The 12,535-nt window shown below is 53.1% G+C and overlaps 1 protein-coding gene and 1 pseudogene across 2 annotated transcripts in view; both read left to right on the forward strand.

Moving 5' to 3' along the window:
- Window positions 1-12,535, forward strand: part of Exoc3l2 (exocyst complex component 3 like 2) — a 33,852-nt gene that overhangs the window by 1,047 nt on the left and 20,270 nt on the right. For both annotated transcript variants that reach the window (XM_029531667.1, XM_029531666.1), the window contains exons 2-3: window positions 5,549-6,085; window positions 9,840-10,434. In XM_029531667.1, the coding sequence (XP_029387527.1) occupies window positions 5,566-6,085; window positions 9,840-10,434 (1,115 nt within the window). In that variant the 5' untranslated portion in view covers window positions 5,549-5,565. The remainder of the gene's footprint in view (window positions 1-5,548; window positions 6,086-9,839; window positions 10,435-12,535) is intronic.
- Window positions 1,385-4,938, forward strand: LOC110336902 (annotated as a pseudogene).

Consider the following 12,535-nt stretch of genomic DNA (forward strand, 5'->3'; position numbering starts at 1 on the left):
TCTACAGAGTAAGTTCCAGAACATCGAAGGCTCCTAGGAACCTCTGTCTAGAAAAACTAAGGAAAACAAAACAAAACAAAACAAAACATTGCCACAGAGTCTCACGTTGCTCAGTCTGGTCTCAAATTTCTATATACCCAAGGCTGATATCGACGCTCTGGTCTTGCCATCCCTCTCCACGGTGCGTGGATTACAGCCCTGAACGACTGCTGGGGTGGGAAGCCAGGGTTTCTTGCAAACCAGACAAGCACTCTACCAACTGAGCCACATCCCCTGCCTTGGCTTTTGATGTTTTGACCTCACATGACTCAGGTTGACCTCCCGAGTTGCCAGGATTAAAGGCATAATCTTCGCATTTAGGGATTGTCTGTATACGGGGGGGGGGGGGGGGGTCTCACTAGGAAACCTGGGCCTCAAAAATCTCAAAAGCATGTGGTCCTCCGGCTCCAGCCTCCCGAGGACTGGGATTACAGGAGGCTGCGCCACCACACCCGGCTCCATACTGGGGGCTTGAGGGTGTCAGGAATTCTGAGGAGGAGGGTTTGGGGAAAGGCTGGCAGCGAGGAAGAGGAGGAGGGGCCGGGAGAGGGAAACGCTGGTGGCCTAGACATCCTGCAGAAGCGGGAGGCTGGGGGCTTGCGCTAGGCTCGGAAGTGAGTCAGGGGCCTGGGCACCGGGAGGCAGCGGAGGGCGTTGGAGAGGGCAGGATGTCGGAGCCAGGTTGCAGAGGGAGGTGTCGGAGCCAGGAAGGGGAAGGGGGGGAGGTTTGGGGTAAATGCTGCTGCCAGTTCTGGAGTATGCTGGGAATATGTTGGGAACAGTTTGATGGGTACCAGAGCCAGCTCTGGGAGTGGGGGTTAGACCGGTTGACTGAGTGGCAGATAAAGTCTGGGCAGGACTAGATTCAGTTGGATCCAGCAGTTTCGGGGATGAAAGTAGTTTGTGGGGATATTACTGGGAGGGAGGATGGGAGAGAGAGAGGAAGGGAGGGAGGGAACCAATTTTATTACTCTTTGTGTGCAGCGTGGCCTCACGTGCCACATTGCGCAGGTAGAGGTCAGAGAACAGCTTCTGCGGTTCATTCAGACCTTCTACTTTACCTGTCCTAGAGATGAAACTCAGGTTGTCAGACTTGGTGACAAATGGCTCTATCCACTGAGCCACCCGCTGTCCTCTCTCCCCCAGCTCCCCCTCCCTCCTCAGCCAATTTTAGGTGAGGCACGCGAAGCCATCCAGAAAAGGGAAAACTAATAAATCGATGTGTGCATAGTGTGTGTGTGTGTGTGTGTCCGCACGCACGAGTGTGCGTGCGCATGGGACGGGGGGGGGGTGTCGGTGCGCATCGATTTTACACCACCATGGGGGCTCCAAGCAAAGCGTCACTATGACGACTGCCTCATTGGGGGTAGGGAACCGAGGAGACTGGAGGGAGGTTGACAACAGTATGTCTTAGAAACAGAAGGACTAAGCCGCTGTAGTGGAGCTTTAAGAGCCTGGAAGCTGGAAGTTACCCCTCCACCAGCCAGCCCACCGGTCCGTGCCTCTCCAGTCTCCCCTTGCTCAGTTCAAAACCACTTATGGATCTAGTCCATGGAGGGAGAAAAAGTGGACAGCTAATGGTTTGTTTACTCAATTTTGTCTGGAATACTACGCAGCCCTTAAACCAAGTGAACCAGAGCCAGTGCTGCTACCTACCCATCCATAAAGATCACAAGTTTGTGACCTAAGCGAAGGGAAAGGGAAGCGCCCGAACAGCAAAATACAGCCGCTGAAAGCCACTCCCTCTTCTCTGCTTAAATTTTATCTTATGTGTGCACAGGTCCTGCCTGCACATATGTCTGTACACCACTTGGATGCCTGGTGCCCAAAGAGGCCAGAATAGGGCCATTGGGTCCCCTAGCGCTGGAGTTTCAGATGGTTGTGAGTTGCTGAGGGTGGTGGGAATTGAACCCAGGTCCTCAGCGAGCGCTCTTGACCTCTGCGCTGCCTCTGCAGCCTCCAGCTTTGTTGTTTTGTGAGACAAAGTCTCACTCTGAATCCCAGGTTATCCTAGAGGTCGTCCTCTCCTCTAGGCCTTCTAATCTCTGAGATCACATATGTGAGCTGTTGCACTGAACATTAATTTTGTTTTTAATGCTTTTCTAAACATTTGGTGGGGAAAGGTACTTACTGGCTGCTAATCTCGATGACCTGAGTTAGACCCACATTGTCATTTGACCTTTTACATGAGCACTGTGGCACTCTGGTGACTGCATTCTCTCTCTCTCTCTCTCTTTCTCTCACTCGCTCGCTCGCTCGCACGCATGCACGCGCACGTGCACACACACACTCACACACACACACCTGATAAATAAAATGATGGCACAAGGCTGAGCTTTACCTTGGTGCTGGAATCCGGGTCCAGCATTCACCAGACCCCCTGAGTCCTATACACAACACAATACGGTAAATAAGGTATAACATGAAGTGCCTCTAGGGCTCACCAATGCCCTTGGGAAACAATCCAAGTCTCTTGTCACAGAGTTCAGGTCCTGTGTGGCCTGCTCCTCATGACCTGCCCCCCCCCCCAAGGAATGGACTGTCTGCCTCCTTCCTTCCTTTGCTTCCTGTTAGCACCCATTCCAGAGTGCCTGAGCTATGCTCTGAGCCAGAGACACAGGCGTGAATGACACAGGCCCAGCCCTGCCCTTGCCAGGCTAGCAGTCCGGATGTAGGGACAGTCACAGAGAGAACTCAGGGAGCCCAAGGGTTATAAGAGACCCAACAATTAGGGGAACTTCCTGGAGGAGGCAGCTTTGGCACTGAGAGATTCAAAGTGTGGAGAGCTGGCTCCCTGTGGGGAGACAGGCAGACATGAGACCCAGAGAAAATGAACCAAAAGAGTTATTTGTTCCAGTGAGGTGTATAGCTGGCAGACCCCTGGCTATGATGGGGGGCAGGGGTAGCCTGAGCATTGCACCAAGGACTGTGGGGACCTATAGAAAGTTAGGGAGAGGGAAGATCAAATTGCTGCTATGCGAAGTTTTTGTTTGTTTGTTTGGTTGGTTGGTTGGTTTTTTGAGACAGGGTTTCTCTGTACAGCCCTGGCTGTCCTGGAACTCACTTTGTAGACCAGGCTGGCCCCAAACTCAGAAATCCGCCTGCCTCTGCCTCCCGAGTGCTGGGGTTAAAGGCATGTGCCACCAAGCCCAGTTTATGCAAAGTTTTCAAAGCTGAGCTACAAGATCCAAGAAGCTGAAAGGGCATGGTGGTGCACTGCTGTAATCCAGGAAGTGGAAGGCAGGAGAATTGGGAGTTCGAGGCTAGCCTCTGCTAAATGAATTCTGCCTCAGAAATGAAAAGAACCTTACAGCTGCAGTCACACCTAGGAACCTGAGGTAGGAGGATCACGTTTGAGGTCATCCTAAGCTACATGATGAGTTTTGCAGCCTGTACTGCAATCTCAAAAACACCGGAGCCTGGGGCAGAGAAACAGTTATGGGTTCCAACTGCGAGGTGGACAGAAAAGGGGATAAAGGACCGGAGAGGGAGACTTAGAGATGGACAGGACTCCGGGTGGTGTGAACCCTGTGAGGGCAGAGCTATGACCTACTCACAGCTGTGCCACTGCCTGCAGAGCGGATCTCGAGACCTAGTAAGTCCCTTGCTTCTGACAGTGTTGAATATCATCACATTCAAAGCCATGACCATGCTGGGCAGGGGCTTGACCACTAAGCCACGCCCAGCCACCGAGCCACGCCCCCAGCCACCGAGCCACGCCCCTAGTCGCTCCTTGGGGGATTCTAGGCAGTCAGGGGCTCTTCTACTGAGCCAAACCTCCATTATATTTTTTGTTTAGCTCATAATTGTTGTTTGTTTGTTTGTTTGTTTGTTTTGAGACTGGGTTTCATCTGGTCTTGCTGGCCTGTATGTAACCCATGCTGCTGAACAGGTGTCAATTCTCCTGTTTTGTCTCCTGAGAGCTGGGATTATAAGGCTATGTTATCACACATATTCCTTTTGTCCTAAATATTCTCTCTGTCTCTCTGTCTCTCTGTCTCTCTGTTTCTCTGTCTCTCTGTCTCTGTGTGTGTGTGTGTGTGTGTGAGAGAGAGAGAGAGAGAGAGAGAGAGAGAGAGAGATTATGTGTGTGAGAGAAAGAAAGGCATATAGTTTAGTTCAAGCTGGCTTTAAAAAACTAACTGTGAGCCAGGCGTGGTGGCGCACGCCTTTAATCCCAGCATTTGGGAGGCAGAGGCAGGTGGATTTCTNATTTCGAGGCCAGCCTGGTCTACAAAGTGAGTTCCAAGACAGCCAGGGCCAACAGAGAAACCCTGTCTCGGGAAAAAAAAAGAAAAAAGAAAAACCAAAAAACCTAATTGGTTCTTCTGGAGACAGTGCAGCGTTTGATATACTGTCTTAGGCTTTCCTACAACACAGCCTCTAACAAAACTAAGCTGCCTCGAACCCCTGGTGACAGGTTGGGAAAGCACCTAAGTCCACACACGGTGTGTGTCCAGGCGGACTGCGAGGGGTTCCTGCTGTGAGAACAAGAACCTTATGAGAGTCTTTAAGACGAAGCATCACACCAGCAGGGCCTGTGGCAGTCCCATGTGCGCCGTGTATCCGCGGCGACAGGATCAAGCAAACTTTCCTTACTGAGGGGCAGAAAATCGTTATGAAAGTGTTGAAGGGGGCTGGAGAGATGGCTCCGTGGTTAAGAGCACTGACTGCTCTTCCAGAGGTCCTGAGGTCAATTCCCAGCAGCCACATGGTGGCTCACAATCATCTGAAATGGGGTCTGATGCCCTCTTCTGGTGTGTCTGAAGATAGCTACAGTGTACTCATATAAAATAAATAAATAAACCTTAAAAAAAAAAAAAAAAGACCTCCATTTTAGAAAAAAAGAAGAAAAAGAACGTGTTGGAGGCACAAGCACAGAGTCAGAAAGCAAAATAAATATGCAACTTTTTTAAGTAATAAAAATCAAGACTTGGTCTAAAAAAAAAAAAAAACCAAAGACAAAAACCAAAAAAAAACTAACAGTGTAGCCAAGGCTGGGTGATTCTTCTGCCTCCAGTTCCCCAGGGCTGGGACTACAGAGGGTTACTGCCACACCCAGCTTTGTTTTCATTGTTTTGAGATTCAATACCGGGCTGGTGAGATGGCTCAGTGGATAAGAGCACCTGACTGAACTTCCGAAGGTCCAGAGTTCAAATCCCAGTAACCACATGGTGGCTTGGTGGCTCACAACCATCCGTAGCAAGATCTGACACCCTCTTCTGGAGTGTCTGAAGACAGCTACAGTGTACTTATATATAATAAATAAATAAATCTTTTTTTTTTTAAAAAAAGAGAGAGATTCAATACCATCCCTGGTTTACCTGGAGCGAGCTCTCAATTCTCCTGCCTCAGTTCCATATGCTGGAATTTAGGATGTACCAGGATATCTGACTTAAAGCCTCTAATGTTTCCAAGTGTGGGATCTGTGCCTGGCACCTTCTATTCCGAGTCCTCAGCACACAGGGGCAATGTCACTAACACCACCTCGGTCATTATTTTTCTGCAGGTGCCAGCCTGTCAAAAATGCCAATCCTGAAGAGCCTGGGGGTGGGAGACCCTAAGGTGCCGCGAGCAGGGACTCTGCCCCTGCGATCCTCTCGCAACCCCTTTGAAGACACCCCAACGCTGGAAGAAGAGGACGGGGACCTGGGGACACTGCCCAATGGGACATCGTGCCGCCGGCGGGCCACGCTGGAGAAGCTAGCTGGTCTGGCCCCCTTCCGGCTGGGCTGGACCTCAGGCAGGCGGGCAGGCAGCCCCGGGGACGGGCAAGTCCGCTCTTTCTTGGGCCGTGTGCTGGCACCGGGCATACGGAGGAGCTCAGCAGATTTCGGCCTCCTAAACCGGCTTCAGGGGTTCCGAACCCATGGCGACGAGGAGCCAGCTGGGGAAGCCGCTCGAAGACTGGCTTTCCTGAGACTCGGGCGTGGGCCCAAGCCCCGGCGGGCGTCCCTAGCGGAGAGACTGGTACCTGCAGGCGAGGCAGCCCCTGAGCCCCCACCCAAAGTCCCGGAGCCCCCCAAAATAAAGGAACCACTGTCAGGTGAGTGGCGACCCCTGATGCAGATTCGAGGTCTATCTATCAACCCTGGGGGGTTGTGTCTCGATACGTCTCATGCACGCGCACGAACACAGAGAGAGAGCACGTACATTCCCCAACACACATACAATAGTAATAAGTAAAAAAATTTATTAAGAAATCACATAAGCAAAGAAAGAAAGAGAGAGGAAGGAAAAGAAGGAAAAGGGGCCAGGGAGATGGCTCAGCTGATGGAGGTACTTAGCCGCTAGTCTGAGGACCCGAGTTTGATCTAGTGGTGGAAGGAGAGAGCTGACTCTTCGAGTTGGCTTCTGACCCCCACATGCGCACACACACACACACACACACACACACACACTAAATAAGTGTTAACAGTAACTTCAAAGGCCGTTGTCACCCTGTCATGTCTTACACCCAATGAAACTGCAGCTAGCATGTACCCCCATGTTCCTGAACTCAGTGCAGGCCAGGTTCACCTCCACCCCAGACTCAAACAGCCCGGCCCTTAGCTGAGCTCCGCCCCACCCCCACTCCAGTCAGAGCTCAGGCTGCTCAGCCTCATCCCTGCCCCTTTTTCCGAACCTCAGGTCGAGCCTCCGCCTTCGACATCATGTCCAGGCTTGCTTTTCAAAAACACCCACCCCACCCCCCACCCCCCACTCCCCACTCCCCNCCCCCCACCCCCCATCCATTCAGGCAACCTGCAGCCGCCCTTCCGGGCCTCATCCCAGCTGTGGTGGGCTGATGAGCATCTGGGCACCTTGAAACTTTAGATCCATCCTTCGGATCTTCCATTCTTGTATGGGATTGTTCCTGTGACTCCTCTCATTCCCCTCTCTGTCTCTGTCTCTGTCTCTGTCTGTCTGTCTCTGGAGGAGGGGCGGTCAGACAACTCCTAAGAGTCAACTCGCTCCTTCCACTGTGTAAACCCAGGGGGTGGGTGGCAATGCTTGTATATGTCGAGCTGTCTCCCTGACCCTCAGTGTAGAGAACATGGCTCTTTGAGTTAGGACCCATGTCCTTGACTTCCAACTGAGGTCACATTTGGAATACTGGAACACTGAGAGCCATGTCTTTGCTAAAGGGGACACAGCCAACCTATAATCGCACCCCCTCTCCATCCTCAACCCCACTCCCATGTCATACCACAATGCTGCTTCAGCGTCTCTCTCTCTTCCTGACCGGTCATCACCACGTTGTTCTTAGTTCCTGGAGCCCGTGAGACAGCTTAGCTGAGAAAGCCGGGAGAAACCCGAATTCCATCTCCAGAATCCAGGGGGAAACAGAAGGTTTGGAGAGATGGCTCAACCATTAAAGGACAGGCTTGCAACCAAAAATATAAAGATATGAATTCAATTATCTTTCTTTCTTTTTTTTGTTTTTGTTTTGTTTTGTTCTGTTTGTTGTTGTTGTTTTTAGACAGGGTTTCTCTGTGTAGCCCTGCCTATCCCGGAACTCACTCTGTAGTCCAGTCTATTCTCAAACTCCACCTACCTCTCTACCTCTGGAGTGCTGCGATTAAAAGCATGCACCGCCGCTGCCCAGCCCTTTCTGTCTGCAGTACAGGAGAGTGAATATATGGCTTTCTACCCTTTTGTGTCGGGGATTTTGTTGTTGTTGTTGTTGTTGTTGTTATATGAGCTTGCCTACATGTATGTCTGTGCACCATGTGCATACAGTGCCCCCGGAGGCCACAAGAGGACATTGGCTCCCCTGGAACTAGTTTTAGGCAGTTGGGAGGACCATGTAGGTGCTGGCAACTGAACCTGAGTCTTCTGCAAGAGCAGCCAGTGCTCTTCACTCCACAGTCTCTCCGGCCCCTGTTTGGTTCTTGAGAGGGTCTCACTGTGTAGCTGTGGTCTCACAGTGTGAATGAGGCTAACCTTCAGCTTAGGGGGCGATCCTCCTGCCTCTGCTCCCGAGTCCTGGGATTAATGGTGTACACCATCACACTTGCTTTTTTTTTTTTTTTTTTTTTTTTGTATTGTTTTCAAAATTTGAGACAGAGTCTCACTGAGCAGCCCAGGCCGGCCTTGAATTCAGGTTTTCTCCTGCCTCGGCCCCCCAGTAGACAGGATTGAGTATCTGCTCCAGTGGGACCTGGCTTTCTGGTTCAGTCTGCAAATCCCAATGGCCAGCTCACTCCATTGCTAAAGTGTCCCCTGTCGCTCTGCCTTCTCCCCAGTCTCCCCCAAACTCCGTCCTACTCCCCAGCCCTGTGCCAACACCCCCTTCGTTTCAGCCCCACCCCCACTTCACGCATCAGAGCCAGGGGACCTTCCTGGAGCCTCTTCTGTCCTCTGATGCCCTCCGCATCCTGGACAGAGGCTATTTCAGCTCCGTCTCCCTGGGGACTGGGAGGGCACTGCAGAGAGGTGAGGAGGGGGTGACTAGGGCCCCCGCCTTCTGGAAACGGATGGGCAGAAATAGCCCAGCTCAGGAAACAGCTTCTCTGCCAGGGAGGAAGCGGGGTGGGGGGGGGAGGTGTTGAGGGTAACTCTTGGCCAACGGGACCCTCCTCCCCCTTGGCCTCTACCTAAGTCCTCTCAAACCTATGCCTCCCCTTTCTACAATGAGCCTCTCATCTTCGTAGAGTGTGACCTTGCCCTCACAGCCATCTTACCCCCAAAGACCCCATTTCCGTTCAGTATAGGTTATTCCCTGCCCAGCTTGTCCCTTGCCTCATCTCCTATGGCTCTCTATCCTTAATTTTCTCTCACTCCCCTCCCCCACAAGTCACACCTGAGACCCTTCTCTGTGTCCCAGCCCCTTCCTCCACCCCGATGTGTTTTCCCTTCTTGTGGCCGAACGCTCCTCCATCCTGGGCCACTTCTGTCACTGTTCCCTTCTTCCTCACCCCATTCCCCTGACTCCCTCACCTCCTGCTTCCTGCCTGGGCAGCTCAGCCTAGCCTGGCGCTCAGGACACAGCCCAAGATAGCCTGGATCTCAAGGCAATCCTCCTGCCTCTGCCTCTGCCTCCCAAGTGCTAGGATGACACAAGACCACTTCAGCTTTGCCCAGTGCCTCTTCTCTTCTCGCTCCGTGTCACCTGCTGTTCTTGTGGTCTCTGCCCCCCAGGCAGATTCATCTCCAAAGCCCCTGGCCTCAGTCCTCCATCTTCTCCCTTCCAACTTCGACTTTCCTCATCTTATTCTCTCCTGGGGGCGCTCAGTCTTTGTCGTCGTTGTTAATTTATTTTGAGACAGAGACTTGTGTTTCCTAGGACAGCCTCAAACTTGCTATGTAGCCAAGACAGACCTTGGCTTTTTCATCTTCCTGTATCCACCTCCCCAGAGCTGGGATTGTAGGCAGCCCTCTTCCTCCCTTCCTCCCCCTCCCCTCTGGGCGCGCACCCGTATGGGTATGTGTGTACGTATGTGCCACCGTGCATGTATAAGTGGAGGTCAAAGGAAACCTGGCAGGAATCGGTTCTACCATGTGGGCCCTGGGAATGGGGGTGAAACTCGTTAAACTTGACAGCATGCACGTTTGTCCACTGAACCATCTCATTTGCCTGTTTGTTGTGACATGTCCTCAACTCTGTAGCCCACTCTCTTGAGTGCAATTGCTGAGGTCAAAGGCAAGTGCCACCCTCATTCTCTCATGTTGGGGGAAACTAGTGGACCTGTCGCAAGCCCGGACACACTCTCATTTTGGGTGGCAAGCCCTGACTCCTCATCCCCCGCTTCTCCCTTTGCGGGTACTGGGCATGTGCCCCGCTTCCCGACACCTTTTCTCTTCCCCCCACTGCACAGTGCTGGAGATCCTGGGCCTGATCCAGAGGCGCGAGCTGGCGCGAGCGGACGAGCACATCCTGGAGCTGGAGGCGGAGGCGCCGGCGGCGGAGGCCGAGGCGGGCGCGGGGCGGCGCGCGCGGGACGTGGCGCTGCTGTACGAGGCGCTGCAGCGCGAGCTCTGGGCGCTGGTGCGCGAGTCGCTGGCCGCCCCGGGACCCGGCACCGGCGCGGTGGCGCAGCTGGGCCTCGTGTTGCTGCAGGAGGAGGAGGCGGACGCGCGCCGCGGCCCCGAGGCGGCCCGCAAGCTGCGCGCGCACTGGGCCGAGGCGGTGGCGCGCGCCGCGCGCGAACGTCTAGAGGAGGCGGTGGCGCCGGGCGCGCGCGGGGCGCTGGCTGGGCAGCTGGAGGCTCTGCGCGCGCGCCTGCTGGAGGACGTGGCCGCTGTGCGCGGACGCCTGGCGCCCGCCTACCCTGCGGGGCTGCGCGCCGGCGCCGTCTACCTGCGCGGCTACCAGGAGGCACTGGCCGAGTGGCTCGGGGCGGCCGCGCGCCGCAGGCTCCCGCTGGCGGATCGCTACGCGCTGTTGCACTGGCACAATCATGTGTACCCCAGGTGAGCCCGGGTCGCCCCGGGACGCGCTCACCTTAACCCCAAGCACTTTGTTCAAGATACTGGATTTAGAGATAGGGTCTCCTGTAGCCCAGGCTGACTTGAAGTTTTCAGAGACAGGGTCTTGCTCTGTAGACCAGGCTTGCCCTGAACTCAGAGATCCGCTCGCTTTTGCTTCTTGAGGGCTCCTATAAAAGCGAGCACCGTTGCACCCAGTCTTTTTTTCTTTTCTTTCCTTTTTCTTTAAAAAAAAAAAAAAAAAAAGTTTGTTTATATGCATGTGTATCTGGGCCATGAGACTAGAAGGCACTGTGTTCACCTAGAGCTGGAGTTACAGCCCAGTGTCTGCTGCCCAATATGGGTTCTGGGAATCTCTGCAAAAAAAACAAAAATCCACAGCAAGTGCTTTTAACCACTGACCCATCACCCCAGCTCCTCCTCCCCCCTCTCCCCCTCCTACACCGCCCCCAACTAACAACTATCATTGGCTGCAGTACTGACACCTCAGAAACTCACCTTGAAAAGATCCTCCTCTACTTCCCTTATTCTTTAATTTCTTTTGTTGTAACAAAAAGTACACATTGACCAAAAGCAACTTAAGGGAAGAAAGGGTATATTTCAGCTCACAGGTCACACTGTCCCTCACTGAGGGACACCAGCGTAGGAACTCAAGCAGGAACTTAAAGCAGACTGGCTAACTGTTCTTCTCACACAGCATGACCTCTGACCAAGGAATGCACAGCCAAGAAAGTGGAGCAGAAACCGAGGAGAAATGCTGTTTGCAGCCAGCCTGGCAGCCTGTGTCTCAGCTAACTAACTAACTCAGGACCAGCTGCCTAGGGAATGGGGCCACCCACAGTGGACTGGGCCCTCCTATGTCAGTTAACAGTCGTGACATTCCCTCGGAGACTTATCTGAAAAATTCCTTAGCAGAGGATTCTCCTCTCCCGGTTCAGGTTTTGTTGAGTTGGCAGTTAAAGCTAAGACATCCCTAGTGCTGGGATTACAGGTCTAACACTAACGCTTGACTTATTAGACCCCAGCAAGTGTGGGGCCATCTATATGACATTGACCCTCATTGACCTTACCCTACTCATGTCTACCCCACACCAGCTTTGTTGATTGTTCCAGTCTCAGAACCTTGGTAGGCTGTGCCGATGGCCTTGGGGTCCCCTTCCTGGCTGGCTCTTCTTCATTCCCTGCATCCAAGCACTCATCCTCCAAGGCCTGGGGCATTAGCGCTGTCTGTACTCAGTGACATTCTGCATCTTAGTGCTTTGCCTCTTGGGGACCTCAAATCTTAACCCTGTGGTCCTTCCATACCCAGACCTAGAACACCATGGTGTGTTCTCATTCTGAGTTCTCAGCTCCATCGTCCATAGCCCTCCTAGTAGCTCAGTGCTGTGGACTCATCTGGTTCCCGATGAGCTACTCAGGACATGAATGGGAGCAGCTGTCCACCATGCCAGTCCCAAGATTTTGGCATTGTAAATCTCTGTCCCACAGACCTTCAGATTCAGTACTACTGAGCCTTAGAGTTCTAGTACAGCAGGGTGTGATGGCCCACGCTTGCATTCCAGGCACTGGGGAGGTAGAGGCAGAGGGGCCTCAGGACCTCCTGGTCAATGTGAGTTCTAGGACATGCAAGGCTATAGGAAAGATCCTGTCTCAAATAAAATAGAAAGGACGAGCAAGGTGTCTCAGTGGTAAAGACACTTGTTATGCCTGAGTGGGGACCCTGGGACCCGCGGACGGGTGGAAGGAGAGAGCAGATGTCACAGAGGTGGCTAGTGACCTCCACATGCACGTGGCATGCCTGTCCCCCTTAACCATGAGTACATAAGGAGATCTCATGGAGCTACAAGGTGGCTCTCACCTTAATCTCAGCACTTGGGAGGCAGAGGCAGGCAATCTCTGAGTTCGAGGTCAGCCTGGTCTACAGAGTGAGTTCCAGGACAGCCAGGGCTACGCTGAGAAACCCTGTCTCAAAAACCAAAACAAACCAAGCAAAACAAACAAAAATAGTAGTGCTCTCCTCTCCCCCCTCTCTCCTCTCCCCCCTCTCTCCTCTCTCTCCTCTCTCTCCTTTCCTCCCTCTCTCCTC

The sequence above is a fragment of the Mus pahari genome, chromosome 19 (genome assembly GCF_900095145.1).
Source record: "Mus pahari chromosome 19, PAHARI_EIJ_v1.1, whole genome shotgun sequence".
NCBI lineage: Eukaryota > Metazoa > Chordata > Mammalia > Rodentia > Muridae > Mus > Mus pahari.